At 40.0% G+C, this 13,902-nt stretch overlaps 1 protein-coding gene across 12 annotated transcripts in view; it reads left to right on the top strand.

Moving 5' to 3' along the window:
* Positions 1–13,902, top strand: part of TRIM2 (tripartite motif containing 2) — a 122,577-nt gene that overhangs the window by 83,314 nt on the left and 25,361 nt on the right. For 11 of the 12 annotated variants that reach the window (XM_074866648.1, XM_074866647.1, XM_074866643.1 and 8 more), the window contains 4 exons: positions 939–1,176; positions 7,369–7,520; positions 8,197–8,377; positions 11,466–12,189. In XM_074866648.1, the coding sequence (XP_074722749.1) occupies positions 939–1,176; positions 7,369–7,520; positions 8,197–8,377; positions 11,466–12,189 (1,295 nt within the window). The remainder of the gene's footprint in view (positions 1–938; positions 1,177–7,368; positions 7,521–8,196; positions 8,378–11,465; positions 12,190–13,902) is intronic. The other variant, XM_074866652.1, reaches the window with a different exon arrangement.

The following is a 13,902-nucleotide window of genomic DNA, read 5'->3' as shown; positions in this document are numbered from 1 at the left end:
ACCTGTGTAGCTGTGCGAGGTCACACTTTCTTGGCATCTCAGGAGGAATTTGGTGTAGCACTGCTTCCCTTAAGAACTGCATTCTGCAAAGCTTCCTGTGCTTATGGGACTATACGGAATTGCCAGTTGTGGTTGGATGTTGCATGCCCAGCAGCTGTTAACTTGATTTTCAAGGCCAAAAGTGGCACAGTCACCTAGGTCAGTCTGCTGCGTTTTGTCGATCACAGAACTTTTGAGTCAGATTTACATTCTGTGAAATTCAGTCTTCCTAAAAAAAACCCACCCCACACCCCCAAGTCAAACACAAACAAACAAAAATCTCCAAAACTCCCGTTAACATAAACTGTGATAACCTACGACGTGCTTCTCTGTGTAGTAAAGAGAGCTCTGTTGATTCTGGCTAACTGCCAAATAACTTTCCTAATTGAAATAAATGGAAAAATTTCCATTGGTTTCATTGGGACTAGGTTTTAGCTCTGAAACACTAAACCCACAAATACAAGTTAATAAAGGAGATTCTATTGGAAAGACAAGGGTCAACCACCGGTTAGTCAGTTAAAGACACAGGCTCGAATACTTCATGCAATAACTTCAAGTCTGTCAAACTTTATCTGATAGTTTATAATTTTTACTATCCTGTGAGCAGGATGCAGTAGATGTCTGGAAGCATGGATCCACGCTGCACAAATATCTCAAAGAAAGGCACAAAATTCTTATAATGATGTCATCTTATTGAATCTTTTTTCATGTGACAGAGGAAAAAAGAGTTAATGGGAAAAAAAAATCCCCATAACCACTTCTGAAGTCTGGTGATGTACCTCTCCTTGAATAAGTAGGGGTAGCACTATTTCAAACCAGTTCGTAAACTGAAGGGAGTTATTTTCCTCTTTGATGATACTTTGCCTCTCTTTCTCCCCTTCCACCTCCCTTCCCCATAGGTGCTTACAGAATTACATTCCAGCCCATAGCTTAACCCTTTCTTGCCCCGTGTGCCGCCAGACCTCCATTCTGCCAGAGAAAGGGGTTTCTGCACTCCAGAACAACTTCTTTATCACCAACCTGATGGATGTCCTGCAACGAACGCCAGACAGCAGCATTGAAGAGTCCTCCATCTTGGAGACTGTCACCGCTGTTGCTGCGGGCAAACCGCTCTCCTGCCCCAATCATGATGGAAATGTAAGTGAGATGAACTCCTGTGATATGTACAGGTACTGATAATGTACTGACTGGTCTGGTTTGTCATGGATATTTTGTTCTAAAAAGATAGTGGGGGAACTGGAATCATACTAGTTCTTTGATTTTACAATATGTCAACAAAAGACAAGTGATTCTTTAACTCAAATGCTCTTAGTGGAGCATCCTAAAGTAGTCAGGATATTACTTTATTTTACGAATCATCTTGGATGATACTGTCTTTTAGCACATTTGGTCAAAATTGTTGTCCTGCAAGTGCTGAACCTTGTGCCTTTGCCTCTTTGGGATGGGTTTCCATGGCTCTCTTACTTGTAGACTCAACTGTTGCTGTGGGAACATGTGGGCTTGTTTAGGCAGTATACATCAGGGACCTTATAAGCTTAACTGACCTGTACACTAAGGCAGTACCAAAAGCTGTGTGGGCATATTAACATGGAGCCAAGTAAAATGGTGTCCTAGCTCAGGATGCTTTGGGTCAGCACAGGCTAGAAACAGAGAGCTGCTTTTTATTCTGCAGTGTTTTGTGCATCTCATGTATCAGTCCTTGGAGGCTGCTTTGTTTTTTTCTCCCACCTACTTTTTTTTGCCCAGCATCACCCCACATAAACCCTCAAATCATATCAGTGTATTCACTGGCAAGTACCCCCAACTGAGTAAGTATCCCTGGACTATTACAAGAATGGCTGTAACTCTGCTTACTTCACAATTTTCAGTGTTAACCTGTGTGGCTTCATGGTAGGCCTATGAGCTCCTGTTTCCCAGCCAAGCTTATGCAAACATGTAATTAGGCCACACTGCAAAGCTGAGTGACGCTGTCTTGTAAACTGAATGGTGTGCTTCTATGCAAGCCAAGAAATATGTGCCAGTATTTTAAGACAACTTTCTGGGAAAGTTTTATTTGATATTCAATTTAGGTATACTAGTTGTATAGGAACAATTCAGCTGATAGGTAGTGATTACTCTTACAGAGGAATCATTCAGTTCCTTGTCCTTTACTGACCTGCTGGAATTAGGTACAACTGATTTGCTGTACACTCTGATTAATGAATAACTGGTGTAACTTTTTTTAATGTGTACTGTACTTCTGTGTGCATAGTGGTTACTGATTAATACATTTCTATTTTTTATCTGCATTGTATTGACTCTCCTTAAAATGAATCATAGTTCTTTTCTGATACAGCAGTTGTGATAGGAGCCATTTGATTATGAAATGCAGAAAAAAAGTAAAAATGAAGTTGTTACTTGTTTTGCATTTTATATTATCAGCTGATGATTCTTTGGGTGTGCTTAGAAAAAACTGGTTTGCCTACAGTTAAAAATACCCTAGACCTCTCTGAGAACTCCTTTGTAGGGAAAGGTAGGTTTGTAAGTCCTCTAAAACAAATTTACTTGGTTTGCCTCAAAACATAGTGTGCCTTTTGGGATGCTGAGTAGTGTGTGATGGGAATATCTTGCTTCATAAGTATCTGGGAGGGTTGGGGACAGGCTGAGGATGACTCCAATTTAAAGCTTTGTGAGCTAGGAAATTAAAAACTAACGTGCACACATTAGTCCTTGCGATGGGAGGAACTGAGATAAGCTTTGGGGAGAGCTGCCTGAGGCTGGCCAGGTGGGTCTGGCTGAAGGGCAGGGTGCACAGGGCAGGGTGCTGGGCATCTTAGGCCTGTCTCAGGAAATGGGTTTTTGCTGGCTTCATGGGTACACAGCACGAGGGCACTGTGTGGCAAGTGCCTGGCTGCTAGCAGCTTTGCTGGGGCTTCAGGGAGTGAGAGAGGATTGAGGTGGTTGCTGGAGGGGAATGCCTTCACAGGACCAGCAGTCATTCTGCATTGAATCCTCTCTCCATTAATTTTTACATACTGCTTGGGGTAGGGTCAGACCCATTGTATTTTTACTATTAAGGGAAAAATTTGCATCAAGTATATTTCATCTAAATATTACCAGATCTTCTTTTATTAGCTTGGAAATAAGTTTCTGTTTAAACAAGTTTTTTCAATCTCTCCAGCCATGCTGGATTTAAACCTCTCTGATTAAGATTGGATAGAAACTGATGCGCAGATACTTTCTCATTGGCTTGCCTGTCTGCTTGTAACTTGGCCTTCCTCAGGCCACGTAGATTAGGTACTTTCCTTTCCAGTTGATCTCTTATTCCCACCACTCATAATTTCCATACGTGTGTGCATCCTATTCCTTCTGTGCACATCCTCTCATTCTCTGTTGTGTGTGTTCTCATGAAAAATGAAACTTATCTTGTAGTAACTTAACATGAGAGATGTTTTCCTGTGCTTGAACTATAAACAAATGTTTCCTCATATCCCTCCAACACAGAGCACAAATATATGTTCTTGTTAAATTGGGGTAATAGGGCACATATGTTATGGAACTTTTGAACCTAACAGAAGATTCTTATCTTCTATCTACACATTAAAGTAAAATTGGCTTTATTCTCAGCCTCTAAACACCTGCAGCTCTTGTTGGATTTAAGGATATCCAGAGGGACCTGGACAGGCTGAAGAGGTGGGCCATGCAAACCTCATGAAGTTCAACAAGGCCAAGTGCAAGGTCCTGCACATGGGTCAGGGCAATCCCAAGCACAAATACAGGCTGGGCAATGAGTGGATTGAGAGCAGCCCTGCAGAGAAGGACTCAAGGGTATTTATTAGTGGATGGAAAACTGACCATGAGCCAGCAATGTGCACTCACAGCCCAGAAAGCCAACAGTATCCTGGGCTGCATCAAGAGAAGTGTGGCCAGCAGGTCAAGCGAGAGGATTCTCCCCCTCTACTCTGCTCTCGTGAGACCCACTTGCAGTGCTGTGTCCAGCTCTGGGGTCCTCAGTACAAGATGGACATGGACCTGTTGGAGCAGGTCCGGAGGAGGGCCGCAATAATGATGAGGGGGCTGGAACACCTCTCCCATGAAGAAAGGCTGAGAGAACTGAGGTTGTTCAGCCTGGAGAAGAGAAGGCTCTGGGGAGACCTTATAGGGGCCTTCCAGTACTTAAAGGGCACCTACAGGAAAGATGGGGATTGACTCTTTTTCAGGGAGTGTAGGGATAGGATGAGGGGTAACGGTTTTAAACGGAAGGAGGGTAGATTTAGATTAGATATAGGAAGAAATTCTTTACTGTGATGGTGGCGAGGCACTGGAACAGGTTGTCTGGAGAACCTGTGGCTGCCCCCTCCCTGGAAGTGTTCAAGGCCAGGTTGGACGGGGCTTTGAGCAACCTGGTCTAGTGGAAGGTGTCCCTGTCCATGGCAGGGGAGTTAGAGCTAGATGATCTTTAAGGTCCCTTTCAACTCAAATCATTCTATGATTGATTCTATGATAAGCATCCTGGTTTGGAAACGTTGGTTTAAAATCATTTAGGGACCAACTACAACAGCCAAGATAGGGAAGGATGTGAAATTGTACGTCCATTACTTCATAATATGTAGTGAGTGGTGTAGCCTCTTTGCAGTCACCCATCCTGAAAAGTCCATGCTTGGGTTTCATTTGAATTTGAACTGAAAGCCAGCCCAGCGTCTAGGATCCATGCTTTTACAGATGCAGTGTATTTTCTGCCTATAGAATGTATTAAATTAAATGCTTGTAACAAGAGAGTATGCCTTATCTCTGACTAGCTTTTTCTCAAAAGATCACACAATAGCTTGGCAACTTGACAGGTATGTAAGATCTTGTCTAGAAAAACATTTCCTGAACTTGTGCAGGTGTTGGTTACTGCCTGTATGCTTCTCTTAGAAAAATAAAAACGCACCTATCCTTGATATTCTGATGAAGTGACTTCATAATATACCTTTTAACCCTTGTTTTTTCCAAATTGAAGACAGCTCTTGGGCAGGATATACTATGGCATCCAACACTGGCTTCAGCTCTATTTCCATGGAAGTCAACGAGAACACTCCCATCAGCTGTAATGTAAAGCAAACCTGTTATGAAAAGCTTTCTGGGAATGTCACAAAATGAGATGCTCATGTTGGGCATAGAGGGGAGAGAGGAAAAGCCAGTAATACATGTCTATCTGTAGTTAGAAATTAATCTTACCTGATTAAGAAATGCTAGACAAAATCTTAGGAAATCAGCTTATCTAGGCACTTGAAGCCTGAATCATATTAATACCAGGTTTTCTTTCTCCTTCAGCTATGGCACAATCCAAAGATTTTGGTGGGAAATGAAAGGTGCTTCACTCAAAACATTTTGAATTTGACTGAGGCAAAGAAGATGATTTCTACGCAGACATACACATTAGGTCTTTGTGGTCTGCTTGCTATTGTCATTCTAGCTTATGTGCTTCTCTGGTGCTTGAATAGAGAAAGGTGATTAGGCTAAACTTTAATATGCCAGTGAGATGCTTTCTTTCTTACATATTTTGCTGCAAATATAATGAGGTTTATTATGAGGTGTTCAATAGGAAACAGAAAAATTATTCTAATCATTGTATCCAAAGACAAAAATATTGAATAAGTAAAGGGCTTGTTAAAATATCTTGAATGTAAGCATTAAATTATGAAGAGGCAGAAAGATGAACTTTTGACACTCAAAAGAAATTAAATTTTTTTACCATATAAAAAGATTTAAGAGTTTCCTAATAAAATATTGCTCATTTTGGTTGTTTCTGGTTGCAAATTTTTGAAGCATTTGAAAAGAATTTAAATCCTAAATTCTGTTAAACTCATTTCCTCTATGTACTGTAAGAATGCATCACATCTTAGTCCCTACCAAAGTAACTGTCAGACCTCAGAGGATCTACTACCGTGAGACTGCTAAATTCACAGTGACTGGAGTGGTGTTGATGGGGGTTGTAGTTGTTTAGAAGGTCTACTTTTTTTTTTTCCCTTGCTGATATATTTGATCTTTCACAGTTTATTTGGAGCAGCTTTAAATTTTCTCTGAAGTGACTTACATGGATGGCCAACAAATGACTAAACCCTCATCGCATGTGAATCCTGTATCTTGTGAGTTGAGATAAGAGGGAAGAATGGGAATAAGACGGAAAGGAGCTTATCAAAGGAAGATCCCTATTAATGCTAATAGTCACATGCAAATCATGGTTCTTACTTCTCCCTCCTAATTCTCAAGACATGTTGGAGCAGCCAGCTATTTTGCACAGTGCTGTTACAGGTCCCTCTGCTCACCTGAAAACAGCTGGTTCTATACAACCATCTTGTCATCAACCAACATCTCCGGCACAATCGTCTTTGTGCGAGAGGTCTCAGCGCCAGAAGCATCAGCCGAGTTATTCAAGGTTCTGATGATATGTTCTGAATGCAAGAGAGCTGCCAATGTCTTGCTTTGAAGCATAAACTATGAGCTTCCTTATATACTTTTAATAAGCCTAAAATGCTTTGTGCTCAAGGACTTCCTAGCTGTAAAAGAAAGTCTCATGCTGAATTTGCATATATGTGCATTATTTTGACTAACGTGTGATTTTGGCCACAGCACTTTTTTGTTTCTTTCCCTTCATGAATATATTCAGAATTTGGGTTGTTTATTACATGTAAAGATAATTTTTTATCTCCAGACAGCATCTTACTGGGTATATAACAGGTTGAAACAATCTCCTCCTCTTTCAAGTGGAGATCAGCACTCTTATAATCTCAGATATGAGGTTCTGATGGTTTTAAGGGATTAGTAATGGGATATGGAGATTTTTCCCTGCAGCACGTTGGTTCATTTAGGGTGCTTTTCTCTATCAAATAAACAGGCTCTTTGGTGAGCTCCCTCAAGTTCATGTTCCGCAGGTGGCCCTGTTAGGAAAAACAGTCTAAGTTTACACTTTGGCAGACCATCTGGGGAGACTAAGGATCGAGTTAGTGAGGGGACTTGAATGCCTTGGTTTTTTGAGTTGTTTCACAGAGTACTTGAAAGAGACACCAAAACTTACTATTACACAGTATAAAGATGCTATTAGGGCCAATCTTGAAATCCAGCTTTCTGTTACACCGGCTGGCATTCTGACACTTTCTGATAGAATAAAATGCATTTAAATCAGCATTTTGATATGAAATATGTAAGAATAACAGCCATCTTTTACGCAGTAAATTACTGGTGTCTGAGAAAGCAGAAACTTTGTCTTAGAGCTTGGATAATAACATGAGTGCAAGACCCAGTAAGATGTGCTTTGAGTGATGTTACTGCTGTCATGTTTGAATTTAGACTTGTGCACTTTTCTAGGTGATGGAATTTTACTGCCAGTCCTGTGAGACAGCCATGTGCCGGGAGTGTACAGAGGGAGAACATGCAGAGCATCCCACGGTTCCACTCAAGGATGTGGTGGAGCAACACAAGGCTTCCCTCCAAGTCCAGTTGGATGCTGTCAACAAAAGGTATGGAGACTCCACTGATTATTTTCTGTTTTCAGTTCTACCACTGCCTTCCTCTGTTACCTTGGGTAGATGTTTTAATGTGCTGGTGCCATGGACCTTTACCTAGAAAACAGGGATAGTGAGGCTAGCATAAGGAGAAGAAAATCCATTGAGTATAATGCACCGAGGGATTAGAGAAAAAAGCAAGATTCCTGTCTGTCTTTCACAAAACAGAGGCCATTAGAAATGCAAGTGTCCTCCAAAGAAGGGACATAAAATATTAAGGAGAAAAGTACTAGCCAGTCATGAATTTAATGATAAATAAATAATACTGGGTGCTTAAAAGACTAGTACAAACACCATGGTGGCAGAAAGGCTTAAAAAAAAAGAAAAAGTGGGGTAGATCTAGTTATATTCCTGAGCAGATACATTTGCATAAAGGACAGAGGATCCAAGGCCTCCTTGTTGGAAATGCCTGAAGTCTAACTGATATCCACAAGGAAAAGCCCTGGCTTAACCTTATTTTATGAGACCCAAATCCCTATGTGGTTATAAAAGGAATGAATTTACTTCTGGGAAATGACCGAGTTTAAAGACAGCCTGCTGATGAGATTGTTTCATCAAAAGATATCAGGGCAAGGGCCAATGTTTAATGACTTTTAAAACAGCAATCTTTGTAATTTAATCCCTCCCTCAGGCTTCCAGAGATCGACTCAGCACTTCATTTTATATCTGAAATCATACACCAGTTAACCAACCAAAAGGCTAGCATTGTAGATGACATTCATTCCACTTTTGATGAACTCCAGAAGACTTTAAATGTGCGAAAGAGTGTGCTGCTTATGGAACTGGAAGTGAATTACGGCCTTAAACACAAAGTAAGATGCATGTTTTGTTTCAATGAAAAGCTATTAATTTAATCAGCCAGTTTTTACAAATGATGCAAATTGTGTCTGAGATCCAGAGGAGAACTTTGTTTTCTGAAATCAAGTGCTGCAGAGCCTTGCTTGTGGGTGTCCAGCCTTATAAATGGAATCTAGACCCTGTACAGGCAGGTAGCCCTTTGTGCATGGTGTGTGAGGATCTGAAATGGCCAACATGCTAAGTGGGTATCTGCTTAAAGCCAGCATGCTGATGTGCAGATGACAATAAAAGAGTACCAAAGCAAAGTCTGAAATCCTTGGGCTGCAATCCTGTGAACCCCCCATGAAGATACAGGCCAAACAATTTCTCCTGAAGAACTGAGCAAAGCATCTTCTTATTTTGCTTTAAAGCACTGTTTTCCTTTCAAATGCCTGGTAACATATTTCATGTTAGATGTCACTAGTTGGAACACATAAATACTGGAGGGACATCTCACTTCCTATCTGGATGATTGAATCTTGCATTTTTCCCCCTGTATTGCAGACTAAACTTCAGAGGAAGAAAATAGAAATCTGCCCTTTTACAAAGAGAAGCCTGTGGCCTGGAGGGTAGGGTTTTTGTTGAGGATTAGTAAGTCTAAATCAGGCAAATGGAAGAATTTAGTCCTTGTCTTCCTGGGCATCAGTTGTCTGTTTTATGTAAAAGAAAGATCTCTTCCCTCAAAGTAGCCTTTAAAAGAAAGTAGCATCAACAACTGGAGTTTCAAGAATGCCTGATAATACCGGCATCTTTGGGCATTCTGTGTGATTACTGAGCAGTTTAAGCATCTCCAGATGTCTGAAGCAGAGGAATGCTGCATTCCTGGATCTGGAACAGGCTTGATCATTAGGAAGGTATTGAACTGCTGGGGCTGTGAAAATGGAGGAATTCTAACATGTGCACAAGATGTGTACTTTCAGGAACACAGAGAGCCCAAAACCCTTGGGGCACAGATTTAGTCATCTCCAGAGCTAAGTAGCAGTTGAGGAGCTTTTAGCATCAAAAATTTGGACTTCGATCCCATGTCCAAGATATGGATATCCAAGATGTCACAAAAACTTATTTTCTTAGCAAGCAAATATACTCAGGGTGTGTACAAAGTTCACACAAGATGTTAAATTATCTTATTGTTGTTTAAAGGGATTTACAATAGTTTAAAAACTATTTTGGGTGCTAGAGAATGAAATTCTTACAAAGCTACACATAAGCAGTAAGAGACATCTCCCCTGTTTGTATAACAAAGAATGATTGGAATTGGATTTTCCTTTTGAATGAATAGTAGTCCTGCAAATTTACTCAAGATCAAATATTCTATCATTTTGATTATGTACTTTGCAAAAATGAAAAAATAAAAGGGCTATGCTTTACTAAAAGAAAGTTGGCAATTCAGTTTCAGTTGTCCAATGGACTGAAAGATGCCCTGTGTAAAATACTCTAAACACATTTTAAATATTAGTTATGGTAGGATTAAATATTTTCCATCTTTGCAATGAAATAAAACTATATTGAGAAAATAATGGTTTTAAAATGTAGCTGCAAATTGTCTTCCTCTTCAGTTTGTGGTTTGTTATCCCAAGAATATGGGGTTTTGTCATCCTGGGACTTGATTAGCTATGTTATCTGTTTAACTACTTATGTTCTGGAATAAAGTCCAGGCAGATTAGAAATGCCTTTTATTGAATCCTGAGAGGTTTATAGATGCCTAGAAAAATGGATAAATTGAAAATTCAGTGTAGTCCTGAAATTTGTTCATTCTGTTTTGCTTGCAAAAGATTCTGTGTGGTTATGTCTTACCCATATAAGCCTGGCTTTTCTCCTATGGGTGAAAAGCAGATACCTTTGTAAAATTCAGAAGAAAAATGCCCTTAAAATGCAGTGTCATTACGTGGTGTGTCTCAGCAAGGGAAGAGTATCTCATAGAAATAAATACACCCAGACTTTAAGTTTACTTTAAAATCAATTGAAATGTTTCAAAAATATTTACTTTACAGTGATTGTCAACAAAATAACTTCTCTCATCCACAGTAATGTCTATGTCCTATTTCTTCTGTGTAGGAAAATCATACCACATGTGTGACTAGGTACTTTGGGTTGGGGTGAGTCTGTGGGGTAGCTGGAATGTTTGGGTTTTCCTGACTGTCATGAATTTCTCTGCTAGGTTGTTATAATTCAGGGAATTCAGGGATCCTTTTTCCAATTCACTGCAAAACTGGTTTAAAAAAAGTGTTAGCCTTGTTCCCGTCCCACACCTAACCATTTTGAGGTCAATGCTGTTTTAAGGATTTTAGACTGAGGGCCAGAACTAAGTCTATAATAAAAGCTCTTTCTCAGTCTTAAATATAGAGTAGCTACTTGCTGCCCACCAAAATTTCAGACTACTCAGCTCAACTTTTCCCAATACCCACAATCCATTCTTTATGTTTTGCTTTCCTGCCTGCTGAAACTGAGGAATCAACTTACCCGCTTCTTCTGGGGAGACTCTCCCTTTCTTCACTTATTTAAATTAGGAATCACACTTTTCCTTAGGATAGATGTACAGATCTTGAGAGTGCCTTCTTGTCTGTCTCCATAGAGGAGTAGCCCAAGGTTTCCCTTATCTCTGAAGAAACAGTTTGTTTCTTGCAGCTTCCCTTATTAATGGGACTGATGACTCCAAAACATCTCTATCTCTGTGCACACAGATCAGTTCCTGGAAACTACTTCATTAACTGTGACTGCTGAGAGTTAGATGGAGCAGGGTTCAAGCTTCTACTTTTTTCTTTTTTTAAAAAAATAAAAGTCAAGACAGACAGGTGGGGCAATAATTCAGTCTAGTGTGACAGTGGATCTGTGAAGTCTTGAAGACCCAAAACAGGGTACATTTTTTGTATTGCAGCATGATACTTCAAGAACATGTAGGGGATCAGTGTGGTACTTTCTCTAAAATGACACTTTAAAATGAACTCTAAAATAAAGCACCATAAATTGGGTTTCTACAAAGGCCTTCAAATATAAAGCATGCTACATCTTGCTAGGATAGTTCTTGTAACATGATGCTAATCTGGTGTTTGATAATGCACGCAGGTCCTCCAGACACAGCTGGATACTTTACTTGAAGGACAAGAAAGCATTAAAAGTTGCAGCAACTTTACAGCGCAAGCCCTCAACCACGGCACTGAAACTGAAGTTCTGCTGGTGAAGAAGCAAATGAGTGACAAGCTGAATGAACTGGCTGAGCGGGACTTCCCATTGCAGCCCCGTGAAAATGATCAGTTGGACTTCATAGTGGAAACAGAAGGCCTGAAGAAATCCATTCACAATCTGGGTACTATTTTAACCACCAATGCTGTTGCCTCTGAAACAGTTGCCACAGGTGAGGGACTGAGGCAGACAGTGATCGGACAGCCCATGTCTGTTACCATCACAACTAAGGACAAAGATGGGGAGCTCTGTAAATCTGGAAACGCTTACCTCACTGCTGAACTGAGCACACCTGATGGGAGTGTAGCAGATGGAGAAATACTTGACAACAAAAATGGCACTTATGAATTTTTGTATACTGTTCAGAAAGAAGGGGATTTCACTTTATCACTGAGACTTTATGATCAACATATCAAGGGCAGCCCGTTCAAACTTAAAGTGGTCAGATCAGCAGATGTGTCCCCTACCACTGAAGGGGTTAAGAGGCGTGTTAAATCTCCTGGCAGTGGTCATGTGAAGCAGAAAGCTGTGAAAAGACCTGCGAGCATGTACAGCACTGGCAAAAGAAAAGAGAATCCCATTGAAGATGATTTGATCTTCAGAGTAGGTAGGTGACTTGTCTGCTACCTATTGACATACTTAAAAATAGTTCAGGGAAACTGGATGAAAAAATCTAGAAGTTAAATTACTTTAAGGTTTAAGAGCTGTAAGTAGAGCAAGCTGGTAATACCTTTAGACCTCTTGACTTTTGTTCATACATAAATTTTAAAAGCACATACTTCAAAAATTCTGTTTGCAGCAAATATTTAATTGGAATTTGGGTTGCAAAATACATACATTTGATTTGAGATAACATATTTTACCACCTATTCTGTACTCCATTTGGCATCATAAAATGAAAATATATAAAATCAGTGCTTCAGAGTAGATTAAATTACTTCCTTAAAAAGTTGAATGGCAAGAAGGGAAGTAGGAGGACTCCTTCTTTAAAACTATTGCCCTAAAGATTAATCTAATTAATTAACCTGGAACTATACATGCTAAATCCTGTGGTCATATACAGTTATTTCATTATGTCAGCATAGGACAAAATTATGATTTCCTTTATTGCTTTTTCCCCCAATATCTAAACATATTTGGTTCTTTATATAGTGTAATGTTATCTCTAAATCTGTGGAATTCTGATACTTAGTAAAAATATAACATCTTGGTGTCATTTACTGTGATTTTCTTTCAGGTCTTTTGATGTACTCTGGTTTTAAGCTATATAATAATAACTCATCATTTTAGAAGTCTGTACCATGGAGTATTGTATTTACGTGTCTACTTAAATAGAAAATACTTTTCACTTTGCACAACTAAAGAAAAAAACAAGTTAATTCTTAATATGTACAAGTCAGGATTTCAGCAGTATGTGTTACCAAGTTTGACAACCAGTTGGCAAGGTGTCTTTCTCCTTTGTAGCAGAGAATGGATGGTGGTTAATCCTGGAGGGTTTTTTAGTAATTCTATTGAAAATTCATCTGGATGCCATTTGTCATAGGTTAACCCTGTCCATCTGATTTCTCATCGGTCAGTATTTCTAAACGATTCCCGAAAGTACATGCAGTAACATAATGGTATTATATCGGAGAATGTATTCAGCAAGCATGCTTTGCTTGCTGAATAGGACAGTACAATGTAAGCTTTGGATGAAGCCACTCGTAAAATGACCAGCCTTTCCCAGATGGCCGGTGCATTTCCTAGTAAGATGAATGACCCCATAAATATAACAACTCAAAGCATTTTTTACAGGGACAATGATACCCAGCTTTACTGTCACTAAGGCTAAATTTCATGGTGACTGCGGAGTCAAAAGTTAAAAATTATGTAGAATAATTCATACTGAAGTTGAGCCAGCCCTACTCGGCAGTGACCATGCTTTATCGTCCGAAGCCGGTAGACGCCCTGTGTTAAATTAGTACCCAGACGTAGCCCTTCCTCTAGCAGAAGGGTGTTCTTGTGCACAAGCTATTGCTGTAGTCATCACTGGCAGAGCCCCTGTTAGTAATCCCCTGGGGAGAGAAGCCCTTGCACAGGGCAGAGTGATCAGCCTCAAGCTCCTGCTGGAATGGAAAGGGACCTGTGTCTCTTCCCAAATGCAGTTTCACTGCTGGTACTGGTAAAAGCAGCAGAGGGTATGTATAAATGTAGCCTAGATCTTTTTTGGGGCCTGTTTTTGAGGCAGGGTTAAACAAAACAGTTAAGCATAATGTCTGAATCCTGTCTAGAAAGAAAACATCTCTCTCATCTCTTCTGGAACGGCTGTGACGTTGCATGC

Source organism: Strix uralensis, chromosome 4 (assembly GCF_047716275.1).
Source record: "Strix uralensis isolate ZFMK-TIS-50842 chromosome 4, bStrUra1, whole genome shotgun sequence".
NCBI lineage: Eukaryota > Metazoa > Chordata > Aves > Strigiformes > Strigidae > Strix > Strix uralensis.
The sequence above is the reverse complement of the archived record's forward strand: the minus strand, read 5'-3'. Positions and strand labels throughout refer to the sequence as shown.